The sequence below is a fragment of the Magnolia sinica genome, chromosome 3 (genome assembly GCF_029962835.1).
Source record: "Magnolia sinica isolate HGM2019 chromosome 3, MsV1, whole genome shotgun sequence".
Lineage (NCBI taxonomy): Eukaryota > Viridiplantae > Streptophyta > Magnoliopsida > Magnoliales > Magnoliaceae > Magnolia > Magnolia sinica.
The window spans coordinates 23,872,003-23,891,744 of NC_080575.1; the positions used below are offsets into that span (position 1 = coordinate 23,872,003).

General features: G+C 38.0%; 1 protein-coding gene across 2 annotated transcripts in view; it reads right to left on the minus strand.

The window, feature by feature from the left end:
* Positions 1 to 8,942: 8,942 nt before the first annotated feature.
* The window catches only part of LOC131239710 (prolyl 4-hydroxylase 1), a 41,199-nt gene continuing 30,399 nt past the window's right edge, over positions 8,943 to 19,742 (minus strand). For both annotated transcript variants that reach the window (XM_058237547.1, XM_058237546.1), the window contains 6 exons: positions 18,151 to 18,225; positions 11,989 to 12,059; positions 11,836 to 11,887; positions 11,617 to 11,706; positions 9,706 to 9,798; positions 8,943 to 9,182 (listed from right to left, as the gene is read on the minus strand). In XM_058237547.1, coding sequence (XP_058093530.1) covers positions 9,075 to 9,182; positions 9,706 to 9,798; positions 11,617 to 11,706; positions 11,836 to 11,887; positions 11,989 to 12,059; positions 18,151 to 18,225 — 489 coding nt within the window. In that variant the 3' untranslated portion in view covers positions 8,943 to 9,074. The remainder of the gene's footprint in view (positions 9,183 to 9,705; positions 9,799 to 11,616; positions 11,707 to 11,835; positions 11,888 to 11,988; positions 12,060 to 18,150; positions 18,226 to 19,742) is intronic.

Consider the following 19,742-nt stretch of genomic DNA (forward strand, 5'->3'; position numbering starts at 1 on the left):
AGTTGAGGTACATGGACCCTCACGTGTACAATGGTGGCATGGATAATCATGGCATGTCCTTTACCAGAGCATCTTATCTTATCTGATTGGCTGCCCGAGTATGAACTTTGAGAAGAATTTCATGCTCTGTCAGAGTGACAAATCCATACACATCCACTGCACGTGACATACGTTGAAATTGAATGGTTGATCATTTTTTCATCTTAACCATCCGTTGGACGGTCATCATTCATTGTAAGTCGTCGATTCCAGTATTCCTGCACACAACTGATGTACACATGCAATATATGTAATCAATCCAGACCATCCAAATCATGGGTGCCACTGCAGATGCTCATAACTAAAATTTGAACCGTTGATTCTAACTTTCCAAGTGGTTATCATCACATGGACGGTTAAATCTCTAGTTATCGGTGGTGAAATTTTCTCCAATCAATCTGATCTAGGGATTATGCTTTGACTGAAAAGTGGGAAACAATTTAGACGGTTTGGATTGAGGTTCATGTACGTCAATTGTACAAAAACCCGTTTGCATGTGCATGAATAAATAGTTCACGTGATGAGGTGATATTTAAGGATTTGAGTCACGGGAAATATTAGTTGGCGCCTCATTGCCTACGTGGACCTCTCGTTGCTGTGATCACCTCACAAAACACGTGATAGGTGGGCCACACATGCTTTTGTTGGGTGGCTAGCCAGAGTAGGTTGGAAAACGTAATAGGTGGGCCACCGCATGCTTTTGGCGCGTAGTTAGGATCTTTTCTATATCCATGAGAAATGGTATTTGATATTTTTGGAGGAGATGGAAACCTCAGCCTCTGCTAATTTTAAGGCTAGAAATGGCTGAGCCTGGCCTAGAAAAATCAAAATTTCAAGATATGATTAGCCCATGGCTCAGTAGAAGTAATACAAAATTCAAGCCCAGGTACCAAAATCCATGGATTTGAGGTCAGGATTAAGAAATCCATGAATTTCTAATAACCCTTGTTTGTATATTGTTGAGGATTTGTCAAATTTATAATTTTTTTTTTTACAAATCCACACCTCCATAAATTCATGAATTTTAAAAATCCCACCAAAAAGCTAAAAGCTTATTTAAAAGAAATGAAAGTTTTCACGTTCCCAAATCCAAGAATTTGTATTTTGCTTTCCAAACAGTGGACTTTCGAATTTACAAAACCCAATTCTAATGAGTTTGATTAGTTTGTATATTTATCAAATCTACAGTTTTATTTCCTTGATTCCAAACAGTGTTATAGCGACAGATCTTGTTATTGGCAATTTCACAAGAGATTTTCAAAATGATGTTTCATCTTGCAATATAATGGGGGAAATCTAGCTGAAAATAAAATGTTTATTACAAATTAATAAATTGTATTAAATTTTGAAATATATAACTTTAATTATTTTATCTACTAAAGTCATTTTCCGTTAAAATTTCCATAATATTGTAAAAACTTAAAAACTATGAAAATTGGAAATTATGGTAAATATTGCTTGACGTATTCTTCAAATTGTTCCGTGGAGGGCCAAAACATGAAAAGGGTTTTTGCGATAACTATATAAATACTAGGATAGTTGCAATTTTAGACATAAAAATTAATACATGTACAAATAATCTCATTTTTTTACACAAAAATTAATACTTGTTTTCAATTAGTTTTTTCTAACAATATTTAACCATTTTTTTGAAAGAAAATGACAAAACTAACTGTAACATAAACCCTTTTCTCTACGACTCGAAAAAATAGGATTAAATAAAAGCTAGTGCACTAAAATGAAATCATTACATCACTCATTAGAATTTGAACATGGGTGAAAGCCAAGTATCCTAATGGGATTAGATGTTAACAACGTATTTATGATTTTGAATTGAAATCTTATTCTTGTCATAAATAGAAAGTTTCTGTTTTATCGCACTGTGATTGGCTCCTGTAATTATTGAATTTGTCAGCATTGTTACCTTAAATGCAGTGTGTGATGATGTGGCCTATCAAATTACAATAATTTTTTTATTAGTTATTCATTCATTATTATTATTATTTTTTTTCTGTTTTTTGCAAGTAAAGGATCGATATTTAAAATTATTATTAATATTATTTTTTAATTAGTGTGGATTACTAAACTATGGGCTGCAATGGTTGCTAAAGATGGGAGTAAATTATCGATGGCCAAGTTCAGGTGGGTCCTTGGTATCGATCCCTAGTAGGGGTGGCTAGCAGTGAAGTGTCAACTGACAGTGGTGTGTACTAACAAGCTAACAAAAAAAAAAAAGTTCAGGTGGGTCCTAGAATACCCATAGTTGGGTTTTTACGAATTAAGTCTCATTTTGGGTCCAGGTCTTTCTTTTGAGGACCTGGACCCAATTGAGTCTGTGTGCGGTTCTTTGGGTCCAAGTCAAAGGATAACATATACATGGTGGGGCCCACCTGATGGATGAATTACACACACAAGTGCGACTTAGATGCATACGTAGTCTATGAATGATCTCTTTATGTTGCTTAGCAAGCCTCATTCTATTGTATTTTTAAAAGATTTCATATTACTCTTCAAACTAACTGAATCAACTTCACCTCATTTTAACCGGACCCAACCTGAACCTACCCTACATTAGGTCCAAAAAAAAAAAAGAGACCCAGGACCGTTAAAATCGTGTTGGGTCCATCGGTCGGTTAAAGCACTAGTGGTATCCTTTCTTTTATCTCCGTCTTCATTTTCGCTACCATCCAAAATTTCAGTCCTTTATTGAGACATGTGTAGATTCTTTAACTGGTATCATACCAATGGAACCTTAAACGCGAAAAGACATCAATAGCTCCCATTCAGGAAAGCTCAGCTTTAGATGGCTACGATATTCCAAATATATATATCCAAACATTATTTAAGCTCCAATCAACGGTTGAGCTCACAGGATTCCTTGTTCAAATCATCATACACACGTGCCTCATCATATATGTATACATGCGACGCATGTATGCATGGTACACAATTAGAGCTGTACATAAACCGAGTTAACTCGGTTAACTAGCTCGACTCAACTCGAAGAAGTTGGACTCAATACGGCTCGAAATTGAATTCAAGCCTAGTTAAGTTAATTTTTTAAGCTCGAAAAAAATTCGAGCAAAGTCTAAGCTAGACCTACCTTGTCTCAACTTGGCCCAAAACTTGGACTTGGTTTGAATCGATTCAACTTGTAAATATTTATATATTTAAATAAATTATATCTTATGTATTATAATATATATTATATATAATAAAATCCTTAAAGTCTAAACTTGATCTTAGCTCATAGGTTCAGACCTTGAACACAGCTCGAAAGATTGAGCTCAAGCTCGGCTCGAACTAAGCTCGAGCTGGCTTAATCTTCTGATTGAGTTATGCTTAGCTGGCCAGTCATACTCAAAGACCAAGTTGAGCTGAGTTCAAGCTGAGCCAAGCCCAAAAAGACCAAGTAGAGCTGAGTTCAAGTTGGGTAGCCTACTAGCCGAGCCGAGCCGAGCCAAGCTGAGCCTAGCCAGAGTAAGCTTGATGCGATTCGACCCGTGTACAACTCTATGCACGATCTTGAGGCACAGGAATACCAGGGCTGTTAATGGGCTGGGCTGACCCATAGGGCTTTAGGGCATTTCACCTCTGGCTAGGCTTGGGCTAGCATGCAAGCTTTGGAAAATGCCCCATCTCTCCCATCCGGACCAATCTTGGGCTTGGGCTAGCATGCAAGCTTTGGAAAATCCTCCATCTCTCCCATCATGACCAATCTTGGGCTTGGGCATGGGCTAGGACTCGGGCCCAATAAAAATTCTGCTTGGGCTTGGCTTTTGGGCTCCTCATTGTCTGGGCTGGGCATAGGCTTGTTTTAGTCACTCTTCACAGCCAGCTTTTAAAAAAAGAAAAAGAAAAAAAAAATTGATACTGATGGGATGACCCTAACCATCGAATAGTGGCATGGAAAAATGGATGGACAAGTTCATAAATAGAAGATAGTCCGTTCAGAGATGTTGAGGACCATCTGATTGCAGTGAATTTTTTGTACAGTGGCAGAGAATAGGGTACTAGACCTAATGGACCGTCCAGATGGGTGATATGGATGACTGTTATTTCAAATACGACCATGGTAATGGAAAAGTTTCCGTACACGTAGTCTCATGAAAAGAAAAAAAAAAAGGGTTCGTTACACATTCCCCCTTCTGGTTTGACATTCTTAAATACCTCCTTGCTTAAATTCCCCTAACTTTTGCTGACAATCTGCCGTTGGAATTAATATCATCAAAAAGACCAAAATCACCTCGCGTATACATCAAAGATAATACATCCAGGCAGGTCTCTGAGGGGTCCATCGTGATGTAGTGTTTTATCCACGCCGTCCAACCATTTTATCAGATCATTTTAGTAAGTAAGCCCAAAAATGAGGCAGAACCAAAACTCAAGTGGACCACACCACAGGAAGCATCAGTGATAGTGACATCCACCGTTGAAAACTTCCGAGGGGCCATCGTAATTTTTATTTGTTATCCAACTTTTTCATAAGGTCACACAGATAGGGATGAAGGTAAAAACAAAAATATCTGCTGGACAAAAAGTGGTGAATGAATATTAAAAACTTTTTGTAGGCTACCAAAGTTTTTGGATCAAGATACTCCTTCTACTTATCCTTCATCCAGTTCTGTTTGACCTTGTCAACGGGTTGGATGGGAAATAAACATTATCTATCTTCGGCCTTAATAGTGATCATTCAATCATCACTGTTTCTCAGGGTGTGTTCCACCTGATATTTGGATATTCTTAATGTTTGGGACCATATAATAAAATGTGCTGGAAAAATAGATGGACGGATTGGAAATACAAAATATCATCAAGGTGTGCCATACGGTAAGGATAACACCCACTAACCCCTTATCCACGCCATTGAAAAAAAAAAAAAAGTATGCATATAAGGCTTAATATCACTTCCACCTTCTGATTTCTGACAATCTTAAATGACTCCTTTTGCTTAAATTCCCTGAACTTTTGCTGACAATCTGTCTGTCGTTGGAGTAAATATGAGAAAGGACCAAAACGACCTAGCAAAGTAGGGCTGAAAGTCCGACGGGTTGGTGCTCAACCCTAGCCCAATCCAAAGTTCCTGTACATCAACCCTAGCTCAACTCAACCCAACCCAACCCGACCTCAGGTTTGGGAATTCTCAACCCAAGCCCAACCCAAGCGGGTTTGGTCCGGTAGAGAGAGTAACCTTCTCCTCCATCTCTTGCTTCTGCTGCTATGCTCCTACTGCAGATGCTTTTTGCTCCTCCACACGCTCCTATTGCTTCTTCATCTTCTTCTGCTGCTTCTACTCCTATTACTTGTGCGACTGCACTCTTCTTCCCCTCTGCTGTCTTCTTTTTCATTTTGAAATCTATTACTACAGATACTTCTTCTACTACTGCTCCATGATTCTAAATATCAGTGCCAGAGTATCAGCCCCGACTGGATATGGACACCCATATCAATCCATTTGGTTCGAAAATTTTCAAGCCAAAAGGATACAGAAAATATATTAAAAGGGAAATTTGAGAACTTCAAGAATTTACTTTTTTTTTTTTTTCTATGGACCTGTATTTAACGGTGTATCGGACCATTCTTTGGTAAGAATATTGCCTGTCAAGATGACGTATTGTGAGATTTGTTGTTGAGTCTTTGAGCTGTAAGGTTTTAATGTATCTCACAAATTGATGTGGAATATAAATCTAATAATTTTCAACTTATCATCATCATCTAACCCTTATCCTAACTGGGTCTGCTACACGATTCTTGTTCCATTATTCCACTCTATCAAGACCATATCTTCAATTAAACTATAGGTTATCAAGCATTTTCTTAATACATGCACCCACATCCTTTAAGGCATTTCCTTTGTCCCCTCAGAGCCTTCAAGATTACCTACTCCTAACTAGTTCAATTCTTGATCTTTGTTGTACATGGCCAAATCATCTAAGTTTACTTTTCTTCATCTTATTACCTACATTGGTGCCACTCCTTGTTCCCTCAAATGCATTCATTTCTAATTTTATCCTTGTCTTACCATTAATCCATCTCAACATCCTCATTTGAGCTCTCGCCGTTATATGAACATGTTCCTTGATTGCCTAACATTCTGTCCCACAATGAACAATTAGTCTTATGGCTATCCTATAAAATTTCCTCTTTAGCTTTGTTGGTAATGTGGCCTCAAATAAAATTCCAAAGGCACATATCCACATCATCCACCTAGCTCTAATTCTAGAGAGCAATACCCTTCTCAATCTCTCTACTCTCTTAAATTATTGACCCAAGATATTGCAAATGATCATTTTAGAGTACTTTGTCAACACTCTTTGACTAATTCCTTGTTTCCACTCCTGTTACTAAGGGCTTGTTTCAATACCACCCAATAAGTAACCTTTTAACTTTAGTTACTTTTTTAACTTAAGTTAGTTCGGTAAGCACCATTATAAAAGTAACTTACCGATGAAAGTTATTTGTCCTGATAAATTTTTATTTTTTGCTTTTAACTTTTTCTTCTCTCTTCCCATGTGATGGATGGTCCATATCAAAGGTGGCCCCACATGATGGGCAGTCCACATCAAAGGTGGACCACACAAGGTGGATGATCCACATTGAAGGCGGGCCCAACACGAAAGACCATTCACATTGAAGACAGGGCCAGGGTGGGCCCAACAAAATAAATAGTCTACATCAAAGGTTGGGCACACATGATGAAGGGTGGATATTAAGGGTGGACCGATCAAACTCATGAGATAAGTAATTATGTGATGTTGGAAACTAAATGTAATTTACTTTTTTTGCTGATAAGCACGCTCCGTTAGATAAGTTGAAACCAAGATAAGCTTAACTTTCAATCACCCCCGAAAAATACCATTCCATTCCACATACTCCGTTGTAGTCTTAAGTAATTTTGAAACCCTCAGATTCTAAACATCCTTTCATAGTTCTAGCTTCAAATTTACTCCGTCCCTCACCTTGTCAATCAAAATATATAATATATAGATTATAGGAAAAGGTACACCACCACTATTCTACTAGTAAAGCTCTTCAAGTCTCCATGTCACACCAACTACCAAGGTTCAGAATACTAAAATACATAGCCATAGAGTATAGGAAAGAGTACCCCACTACCACTAATCCCCTACTAAGATTCTTCTATTTTTCATGTAAGGTCCACAATACTAAAATACATACATATTACAAATAAACATAAACTCGTAAATAAAACTAACTGCTAAGTGTCCAAGTGAGCCCAAGTCATTAGCCATTACTTTGTCAATGCTAGAAGGATGATGGCCGCTGTGGTTCTTGAATGACATGGGTGAAGGCTGCATGGGTACTGGTGCGAGTGTGATCATGGAGATTGCAACATCTGACAGTCCAACTGGTTTACTATAAGCCCATGTCCACTTACCATTGCCACTGCTAGGGGTGTACATCGAGTCGAACCGAGTTGAGCTGGCCTCAGCTCGACTCGGCTCGGCCACTAGCTGACCCCAGCTCGAACTCGGCTTGGCTCGGTCATCGAGCCTGACTGGCTAGCTCAGCTCTGTTCGGTCAGCAGCTTGGGCCAGTTCGAGCCGAGTTCACCTGTGCAGCATTTTTACAAACATATGGATTGCACTTTCAAAATCTCACTGTATGTAAAACAGCAGCAGTGGTTTTACAGGTATTTTATCAAACACCTTCTAAGCAACATAAAAATCAATTAAAAAAAGGGTATTTGTTTCATACACATACCTTCCTTGCCACCAGCCACACTTCGTTGAGTCATTTCATCAAACACTTGGTGAGCAACATCAATATCAAAGTAACCAAGTCACCGAACTGGTTCGATCCGAGTTGGGTTCGATCCGAGTCCAGTCGAGCTGGGGCCAGCTTGTACTCATTTTCGTGCTCAAAAAATCAGCTCGACTCTCGAACTCAGCTAAGAACTGAGTCGAATAGAGCTTTTTCGAGTCAAGTGAGGTAAACTAGCTAGCTCGGTTTGTGTACACCCCTAGCCACTGCCACTATCAACACCATTCCATCACCTTTAGCCTCCTCACATACTTCCAAGTCGTTTATTTCTATGGTCTCGACTAGCATGCCATACATTGTCATCATGGGATAAGGATAGGTGCTAGGGACTGTTGTCTAATCACCACCATCTCCACCGCTAGGTTCATTGCTACTTGATCCAGAGTCCTTGGTCTCAGTAGCATTGCACAGCCAAAGTCAACATCTTCAACAATTGCCACCCATCCTGCTCTCACCATCCTGCTCTTGGAGTGCGATTAAAATTGTATCAGATTTTCAATTCATGGATGTAAGCAAGATTTTAACACTGGCTATTGTACACTGTTGTTCTAATGGCTTTCTTTGATTGTTGCATTGTTTGCTCAATCTTCACCTGTTCTTTTCTTCAATAGCACAACCATGCGTGAGAAGGATTATTATATGAATTATTGCTCTAATACCAGTAACAAAACAAAAAAGGATAAAATAAAAACTGAAATCTTTATCAATAATGATACTTCAAGGGACAAACTTGCCCCTCCCATATGAAATACTTCTACAAATCCTTCTTCCTCCTGACCTTCTATATGCTCTTGCATTTACAAGAAATATCAATGCCTAAAATGGAACATAACATGATCAAAACTCCTGGCCATTATTTACACTAAGCTATTGTTATTCCTTCAAAATCAACTAAGTCTCCACAAGAATTATCTTTACCAACTAAATAGTTGACAAAATACTAAATTCTATACCAATACCCAATTTGAAATTTTATATATATATATATATATATATATATATAACACTAGGAAAAGAACACTCTTTTCTGATTCATTTTCTAACCAAAGGTATTATTTTTTTCCTTTTTCTTGGGCTTCATAATTCAAAATTAATATCTACCCACAGACTCATATGGATATGTAAACTAGGTGAGCCTATCATATATTATAGATACATAGACTGCACATTGACCACTTCAGATTCAGATATGACTAATGAACAACTAGAAGGGGAAAAAAAAGATTTTTATATATGGGGGTGAGAAGGATTCAAATTGTAGTTCTCTGCCTCATCCATTTTGTAGCCGACCACTTCTCTCCTTCCAAAACTTCACATCCACCATGAATACTGTATTGGTCAGTTGCTCCATCCAGCCCCTGGAAACAAATGAGACGATCATACAACCTACAATAAGTTGCTATACACTTTTTTAGAGGAGATGCATGACAGCTCCAAGGTATAGGGCTTTCTTCTTGGGCCAGCATTCTGTACAGGAGAAGACCACTATTTAATGACCCAGAATGTTCATTTCCTGAGCCCAACCATGGATGTTGGTGCTGCGAAGAACCCCCTACTTGGACAATATCCACCAGATTACTGGCCTGCAAATGAATGGTTAAATGAAAACAGCCAATGATCCATATGAAAAGAGAAGGTAACTGATTTCATTTCTAGGATAGTTCAGTGGATGGCATTTTTGGTCCACTCACTTCAGGATGGATCATGCAATGAACAATCTAGATACAAAAGATGGGACCCATCAGTGTGAAATGCTGGCCCAAACAAAAACTAGGAGTTTGGCCCAACCATTGTTAAACTTCCTTTTTTATGTTCCAAAAACTGCAGGTTGCTTCTCTAACTGACATTATATTATCAAAGAAAGGGGAGGAAGAAGCAAACCATGCTCCAAAACAGCACTGCATCTCCTTTAGTTGGTTGTACGCACATTCCTTTCACCATTTTCCCTCCACAACTGCATTCTCCATCTCCTGCCTGACCACACACAATATAAAGAAAACCTGAATCAACAGCAGCTCCATTGAAAACTATATGCACATGCTGATCTAGTGAATAATATAGCTCGATGCAAGGCAAGTTCCAAGTTACAGAGAAATTTAAAAAGGTGAGACACATATTTCAAGAAGTGAAAATAAAACTTTGCTCAATGAACTGATACTGAAATGATCATTTCAAGGATATTTAGGTCCATCGAAAATAGTAATGCATTGGTTAGATTTATTTTTCTCTCCGTTTCTCTTTTTCCAAAAGAAAGGTTTCCACAATCTGCTAATTAAAGGTTACAGAAAGTCCAGGTTTCGTTGGATCGCTGAGCTACCCTGAACGTAGGTGAACCCAACCTATATTGGTTGACTAGCATATAGTAACCATCCATTTGCAGGCCAACTATCTTTTGGCTGGGATTATAGCATGGAGAACAGCACCATCCATCAACAATAGGGCCCTACCTGGATGGATTGCTGGCCTTAAGCCAAAAACCCCCCATTAGTTTGGGCTGAATATGGTATTCGTCTTACTCATGACCAAAATTAGTTACCTATGTTCTAACGAGTGTTTTAAATAGCTACGCAATGTAGCATGTAGCTTACGCTAGGTAGTGTAGCTTAGACTAATGCTACACTGCTTATGAAAATAGCTTATGTCACGTCTAGCCTGGCTACATGCTAATTTACATAAACCGCGCGCTATATTACTCTACAAGCTATTTTTCACAATAAATAAATAAATAATAATAATAAATAAATAAATAAAATCAATTTACGTTTTCTATGATTTGTTATATTTTTCTATTTTTCAATAAAAATCAGTTTATCTTTTCAGCGATCTTAGTAAAACTAGTAAAAGTAACTATATTAAACCAACTCTGTTACTCTTTCATTATCTTTATAGTTAATCTTTGCCCTATTTTTTGTATTATTTTATATTGTGTTTGGTTGCACCAAATATCATGAAATTTCTATCAGAATTCTTTTTTTTTTTAATGAGGTTTTGTTCATTGAGAGAAGTATGCTCTACTACACCTACATGATGGTTGTTGACCTGTTGTGCGAGATGGTCCATGTGATTGTGAAGCGCTCGTGGGTGCAAGTACCCTTCCTCTACGAGAAATTCTAATGTGTTAGAAATTGATTGTGTTACACAGAACAAAGGATTACCTACAGTTAGGCAGAATGTCTCTTTCGTAATGTATTCATCATGTAAGGTGGGACTTCCAGTTTCCAAATGTGTACATTCTATGGTTGCATACATGGACGTGCACTGGTTTTGTAGAATCTGTAACAATCTTAAATGATGCCAATATATTCGGTCAATTTCCATGCGGCAATATTCGGCTGCCAGCCTTTTATGGAGGTTACTATCCCAATATCCAAACGTTGTAAATCCTGAAAATTGTCAGAGTGTACTCAGTATCTGTTGGGAGAATACCGCATGGCCACTACAAATGCATTACATTACCATGGTGTTTGGTAATCCAAACATGCCCTTATAGAAGTTCCCTGAGGGGTGGGCCACATATTCGTTCTAAACCACATACTAAATAAGCAAACGATAAAAGTGCAATTCAGCTACTTATGGTGAGGTTTGAGTATTGTAAATTGTAATCAGGTGGGGATCTCAGTCAAGTTTTAGTTTGAATCCATACTTTACCTATTGAAAAAATAATTAAACACCAGAGTTCACATAAGCCCACAGAATCAGAAAGTGATTCTGATGAATAAAAAGAAGCATTCATATTTTAAAGTTAAATGGCAACAATAAGAAAAAAGCGTTAGATTCAGTGAATAAACTAACCATAGGAAAATACGTTTCACCTCCCACAACATTGTCGCTTAAATACATGAGCATTGTTGCTATTCGTTGACCTCCACGTTTCAAGTTAAACTGCATTTGGAAGGATTTGAAAAGCTTTTAGCTACCTACAATCAGAACGGTTCGAGTACAACTAGACCTGAGCATAACTTCAAAATGCGGAGTTGTGATAGAGGCAGTATAAAACAGACTTCAACTTACAGTGTCAGCAAAATAGTCATGATGTGGCCTATAAAATTGATTCTTCTCATACCTGTGTTTCTGAAAATGTTAGCTTTCATAATAGAACTAAGCCATCATTTTCATAAATTGCAATTTCCAAAAAAAAAAAAGAAGACATGTTAGAGGTTCTACCGCAGAACTTGAATGAGCTCTCCGTTCTCCACTGGTATTTGAGAAAAGACAGAAATTCGTTTTTCAATTGCCTACGTTCAAAACAGTAGGGCACAAGGAAGAAAATCACAATGTTAAAATAGCTTTCACCATGTCAAAAACAACAAAACTGCATATTCGAATGGAAAAGTTTTTGTGAACTGAAGTTTAACATCCCAAGCTAAGGCTGTTTAGAGATATCAAATATTTGGAATGACAAAAAGAAAGAACGAGAAAGAACAATAAAGAAACAAAGATGGAAACTTCACCCAACCAAATACATGGTTAAACTTTTAGATGATGGTGTATTAAAAAGGTATCTTTGCACTCTTGTACTTTAGGTTCATGGATTGCTAACCTAATATAATTTTCCAATCCTAAGAGATGTGAGATTTTCTGAGAGAGTGCATTTATCTGCCAGAATAGGACAGGGCATATTTGGATACGAGGAATCCAAGGCCGGGATATGAGAAGTAATGATTATCTCCGTAAACATTGTCAAGGAAAGGGATTCCATTTTTTAGGGATCTTGTTCGGATAAGTAAGCAGAAATCCCAGATTCATTGGAGGTCACCTTGTATCTTACGCCAGAAAATCCTGTGGATAAGGCCAATGATTACTTTGCAAAATCCATCTATCCAAATACCCACTGCTACCTTGTCAAGGGTATCCAGTTTCTGTTCGCTTTGGATTCCATGTATCCAAACACGCCCTTAGGAAATAGCATGAGGGAACCAATCTATTCAGGAACTTTGTGCCTCATTTTCCTCTTAAGAATGAACTTTCATTAATGGAGCATGTGTTTTTTGCCTCCTAAAAAAAAGGAACGTGTACCTAAAACAAAGTAATTGATGAATATTTGTGGGTTGTACTCCTGTATGCATTAATTAATGAATATGTGTGGGTCATGCACTCCTGTTGTACACCTTAGTAACCTGGTGTTTAGGGTTAAGTGGATATGAATAATAGTTTTAGGGGTGTGACTTGTGAGCAAGTTAACTCAACAACTTTTCACCTCTTAATCTCTTCTTCTTTTCTTTTATTCGCCATACTCTAATAGTTCGAGCTTTTAGAGTAAGTGGATAATTGTCCTGCATCAAAAAAAGCCACCATCAGTCACCGATAGCCTCTTACAGGCCACCAGCGGCACTAACAGGGCCATCATTAGCCACTGGTAGCCTCAACAGAGCCACTGTCAATCACCAACAGCCCCTTCCAAGCCACTTGCAGTCCTTGACGACCATGATAAGGCCATTACTAGTCTCCTACTTCCCATTTGGACTGCAGGGTCCTCCATAGCATATTTGGATCGATTGTAACCCACTCATAGCTTTCTGCAATGTTATCTTGTTAATGTTAAATCAAACTTGATGAATGGCGGATAGTATCAAAAGTGGTGACAAGGTCAGGTGTCAATGGAGAATAGTCAACATGATCATCCTAGAATAATGGTCACAATGGTGTCAAATCCATCCACGAAGATGATTATTGGAAGTTATAAAAAATAAAAATGGAGGGGGGGGGGGGGGGGGGGGGTTTATATCTGAGAACAAGAAGCCAGCAGTAGATGATACATCCCATGATGACTGGAAGGAGACAACTTGCCAGTAATTTCATGGCTGCGTCACTCGATGCAACCAACATCAACCATGGATTATTAGTCCTAAGGACTGCAAATGAGAAATGAGACAATTTTGCTATGCATATTTTCAAGGGGTGGATATGACTCCTGTTTATCAGCTACACCTTGAAATAATGAACATGTAGTGATGTGAGATGTTGGGTGAAGAATTTTTGCAACAATGAAACATAAGTGGGAAGAATTAGATTGTCGTTAGCCCATTGCTTGTACCTTTCAAGATAGTAAGAAGCAAACAGAACAACAAAGGATCTTCCAATTATTGGCTAGATTGCATCCCAATTTTGACTTGCAAAGAGTACAAGTACTTCGAAGCAGTGTTCAAAGTATAGGTATCGCTACAAGTTTCACTGGCCGGGGATACAAAAACAATATTGATATCACCATTAACTAGAAATGTGGGGAAACATGGGGAAAACGGTGGAATTTTTCAGTGAAACTTTAGGACATGTTAAAATACACATATTTGCATATTTAGGAATAAAAAATTTGTAAAAAGAATATATACACAATAAGTTTCCATTTAATGGGGGCCAAAAAGCATGTTTGTCGGAAGAAACAAGCCCAACCATCCCATCCATTCCATCTATCCATCCAACCATCCCATCTATCCATCCAAACATCCATTGATATTTCAGAATATCAACAACACATGATATTTCACTGAGAAATCATCGACAACTGAAAAGGAAACGATAGATTTTGGTCTTGATATCGCCCATGTTGCAATAACGGTAATATCGAGATATTATCAATATTATCGTCAACAATTTGAACACTGAATACAACCATGCACCCATAAAAATTTTGAAATGAATTTTTTCTTTTTTAATAAACAAATTTGATACATTGGCAATATTATCAAAATATCACCAATAAATTGGTGATACAAGTGACACCTAGAATTTACATTGGTGATACATGTGATGCCCGCAATTTACACAGTCAAAAATATTGGCGATACATTAGCAATATTGACACATTGGCTATACTTGGCAACATCGATACATTGGCTATACTTAGAGATATATTGTCGATACCTGTATTGTCGATACCTAGAATTTCCAATACTACCATTTCTATCGGTATCACTAACAGTGTTATAGATATCGCCGAGCTGGAGATACGGATAATATCAGGGATATTTCGATAATATCAGGGATACTCCGAATGATGGTTGGAAGGAATTTCTCCCTTTCCTTGAACCAGTTTATAATTACATCAGAGAGGCCAGTAAGCGAGCTACTCATCATCATTATCATCATGTAAGCCTTACCCAACTAATTGAGGCCAACTACAAGAATCCTGTTCCACCATTCCACTCAAGGAGAGGCTAGTCAATGAGCCACTACCGGGGGACATAATTCTATTCACCTTGAGAGATTTGTTCTAGTTATCAATTCTAAACCATCCAAACAGTGATTCCGGGAAGGGATATAAAGTCACGCTCCTTTTTCATTTGCAGACAAAATACAAACTTCGACATAATCATTGCAAGAAGCACATACATCTTAGGGAGCAATACTGGGAATTAAATCCTCATCTAGGTCCAAAGCTAGAGAATGCTATGGCCAACCCCCGCTACTGTCTTTAAAACATTTTACGAAAAACCCAAGAGATAAAGTCATCAATGATCTTCAGCAACAACCAGTTTCCATTAAGGCTTCTCTTCACACCGTAACTCCAAATGAGCAACCACATATCTCTATAATTGCTAATCATGTCTCTCAGTCTCGATTTCATTCTTCCATGTCTAGGATCATTGATTAGGGAGTGTTTGGACGGTGGGAATAGATTGCATTAGGAGGGATGGGTTAAAAAAAATGTAATGATGTGCTTTGTCAGGGAATTGTCTTACAACACCATGGGTTTTGTAATTCCATGGGATCCTTTGTCATGGTGTTTGGATGGCATGGGATAGAAGGGTTTTAACAACTCCTAGTCCGTGCTTTGTGGGCCCCACCATGATGTATGTGTTTCATCCATGCCGTCCACCCATTCTTCCATGTCATTTTATGGTATGAGCCCAGAAATGAGTTTGATCCAAATCTCAAGTGGACTGCACAGTTGGCCTTAGGAGGTTTTTAATGGTGTAATTCAATCACTACTGTTTTCCCACGGTGTGGTCCACCTGAGATTTGTATCTACCTCATTTTTGGGATCAAGTCCTAACATTATATTTCAAAATGGATGGACGGAATAGATAAAACACATATATTATGGTGGGGTCCACCTAGCACCGACCACTAGCCACACAAAACCCCAAGTAAGCCAGTGCTACTTCCAAGAAGACCCTACAAACCCACTTCCAACGTCAGTCCCAAACAGGCCCAAGCTAAAATCCATGGGTTTCACAAAGCCACCCCCACCTACTCTCATCTATTCCTACGCGCCAAGCAGGCCCTTAGGGGCCTTTGATCATATGATTGGTAAGAATGATGGTGTTGTTTCATACTTTAGTGCCATTAAACTTGCCGATGGAGCCATTGGAAAAAGGACCCATCAACTTTCTCAATCATTGTCAATACCATCTGTTGTGCATGTTCCTACCTTTCCACCAAATCTGTTAACTGTGAGTACTATAAATAAACAACTAAATTGCAGTGTCACAGGCTATCCTTCTCATTGTTTTATCCAGGACCTGATAATGTAGAGGATTGGTGGTGGTCATGAAGAAAATGGGCTGTACTTGTTCAACATAGAGAACATATCTTTTGCTTTTGTTTCTAAGAAAAATACTGGCAATAAAGAGCAAGATATCCATGGCATACTCTCTTAAGTCACAGGTCTTCAGCTAATAGTTCCAAATATATTCATAAATGAGTTTGATTTTCCATGTAAATAAAGCCCATCAAGTGTCCAAACATTGTAGAACTTGCCCTTTACGTAATAAGAGAAGTCCTGGTCCTTAATATCTTATCCACTTTGATGTGTTGGGACCTACCCCAATTGTTGGCATCTAGTTACAAGTATTTCATTTCACATATTGATGATTATTCGAGGTTTGGATGGATTTATCTCATGAAAAGCAAGGATGAAGTGGTATCAATTGTTAAAATGTTCACAAAATGGTCCAAACTCAGTTGGACACAAACAAAAAATTTCTGCTCAGGCAATGCTAGGGAATGGAATATCCACATCATGATGTTAAGAGTTATTTTGTTGAACACGGAATAAAACTGGAGACCTCTTAACTATATCCAGTTATCCACCCCCAAGGAAATGTAGGAAGAGTAAATCAATCATTATTTATCGAAGGTCAAAATATCAATCTTGATAGGGATGTTGGTTCCTAAAATCTATTTGGAGGAAGGAGATCTCATTCAACTCCTGTTCTAGATGGTAGTGACCCTTCAAAACTTTTAAAACCTGATTTTTCCTTTTTTATTTCTCTGAAAGTTTTTGAATGCATGTGTTTTATTCATGCCCTTGGGCCCACCACCCACAATCTACAAAATATGTTTTCTTAGGATACTCCAATGCTCAGAAGGAGCACAAGTGTTATTGTCCAGTGACGAGAAATAAGGTACGCATCTAAAGATATTACTTTCTTTGAGAATTTACCTTCTCTTCACAGGACAACAATTGCTCTTGTTGATGATTCATTCCTCTCCCTATGATTGTTGATAATCTTGGTTCAGGATCAATCCAAGATGGTCGAAAAACAAGGCATACCCACGAAGGGCAAGTATAAGCCTTCAGGAATGGTTGCTCAAGACATACAACAGGAATAATACAACCACATGGTTTTAAGTTGCCCAATCACTGCAGATTGGCCTCTAGCCCATCCAAGTGGTGAGCTACTAGATCGACAGCCTTGAACACCATCCATATTTGCCAAGTGCACTGTGAGGATAAAACTGCATAGATTTTGTACAATGTGCTCATCGTAAAAACATTTCTCTATCACTCTAAGGTATTGAATCTCTTTATTGAGAATTCCAATCTCTAAATTCACATGCACATCATATTCTATATTCCATTCACTTGTCACAGTACCATGCAAAAGGTGGCCAAAAATAAGGGAACAAACGGCTAAAAAACAAAACTTTAATGGCAAAACTCATCTCGACCCCAAGGCATCAATGCCGAAACATGCCATGTCTACCATTGAGCCACAGGCTCAAACCCGACTTTAAAAAAAATGCAAAAGCCAATAACAAAAGAATGCAAAAACACCATTTGCTACCTTTAGAAACTCTACTTCATAACCTACCATCCAACACAAAATATCTGGGTATGACAAATTCATAGGAAATGGTGGACTTGTTAATAATACATCCCACACTCCCAAGAATAATTCAACAACCATGAGAACCTATAGGATGTTTGTTGGAATCGGCCTAATCAAGAGACACTGCCTCTAGAGTAATAAACAGACAAGCCTTTGTTTTGAGCAATTCAAATTACTGAATTATAGATATTTACAGTTTGAAAGGCTTCCTAATAAAAGTGATGTGCATGGTTTCATGCCCAAAGTGGAGGAAAAGCTGAGACAGACAAACCTTTACTAGTGGATATTTCCGTTCTTCAGAACTCAAAAACATACCAGAGCTTGTCCGAACATCACTCTTAATTCCCTGGAGATAAAAATATATGTGAAACAATTAAATACTATCACGTGGAGCACTGAGAATACAAAAATCAACAAAATTTGAGAGGAAAAACATGTTTTAAATATGCAATGAGGTTCTATCTAGCCTGATGAACTGTTAAGTTTAACAGAAATACTAGCTCCCAGTATGCCACACCAACGGTTAAAGAGGTTATCAGCCAGTATACCACTATCCTTACTTGAAACATGGTCTTCACCATTTATTTCCAATTTCCAATTTCCACGTAAGGACCACTTGTGTTTTGAAGAACTTGAACCAATAGCCTAATTGATAGCCCAAGACCCATGTTAGCTCACCCTAAAACCTCATTCCATGATTACATTGTAATAGCTAAAGGGTGCATCACTTTTGTGCCACGGCAACACATTCATGACTTCTGTTTAGTTCCATCTAAACTGCAGAAATCAGTTTATCTTGATCCAACAAAATTTGTGTTCTAGACTTATGGCCCCTCTTGGAGGCTTGGGCTTTCACAATAGTGGATTGGGCCCACTCTGGAATGCACTACTAACTGAGAAAATTCTTCTTCCCCTTTTTTTTCTTTTTTCTTTTTTGGGGCATTGTCTACTCCGTGAGTTCTGGCTCTACGATGTGTGGCAGCATTGGTTGTCCAGGTTATCAATTTTCAATGTTTGCTGAGCCAATATGTATAATCAAGGATGCTTTTGAAGGAATCATGAAAACCCGGTACTTTAATATTAAAGCATGACAAAGACATAGACATTAATTGAGACTGCAGTAGCAGAATTAACTACTATTAGAGTAAAAACACACTTCATTTAATTTGATTGATTAGATGGAATTATGGGAAAATATTGCAAGTTAACAAGAAAGCATAAAATAATTAGCCACATGGAGGCTTAGCATTGCTCTTGAAAACCCCTTTTTGGTTTAATCCTTGTCCTTGTCCCTCGGAAGCTACTAGCACATGTCATCAAAATTGCTCATAATGATCAGCACATTTGAATCAAATCAACCAACTTTGATAATGTCAGAAACATTTACCCATGTTTGATGACATGACATGTGTAAACAAATAAGATAACAACGTCCATGTGAAGTAGATGAATTCTCTTTACGTCCTAGAGTCGATGGATAATAATAAAAGTCTAAATTAGTAAAGAGAGTAAAGATGTGGCAGTTTATATATGTGAAATAATTTGTGGCAGATTAGTTTGTGCATCATAGAAACTCAAAAAATCGATGACTAAGATTAGCATTTTTCTTGCCTTCAGCTAACTAGGGGCCTGTTTGGCTAGCTGTATTAGGTGGGATTAAGGTCGATGGAATTGCAAAAGTTACAATAAATGCATGTGTAAGGTATCGTCCCTGGATCGGGTTTATCCCATGTTTTCTAATACTGTGTTTGGAATGTATGCATTAAAAAATAAATCCTAAGATTTACTTTCAAATTGCATTTGGATCGAACTTGGATGCAACAAAAATCCATCATTTGTGGGATCATCTCACACTTTCCAACA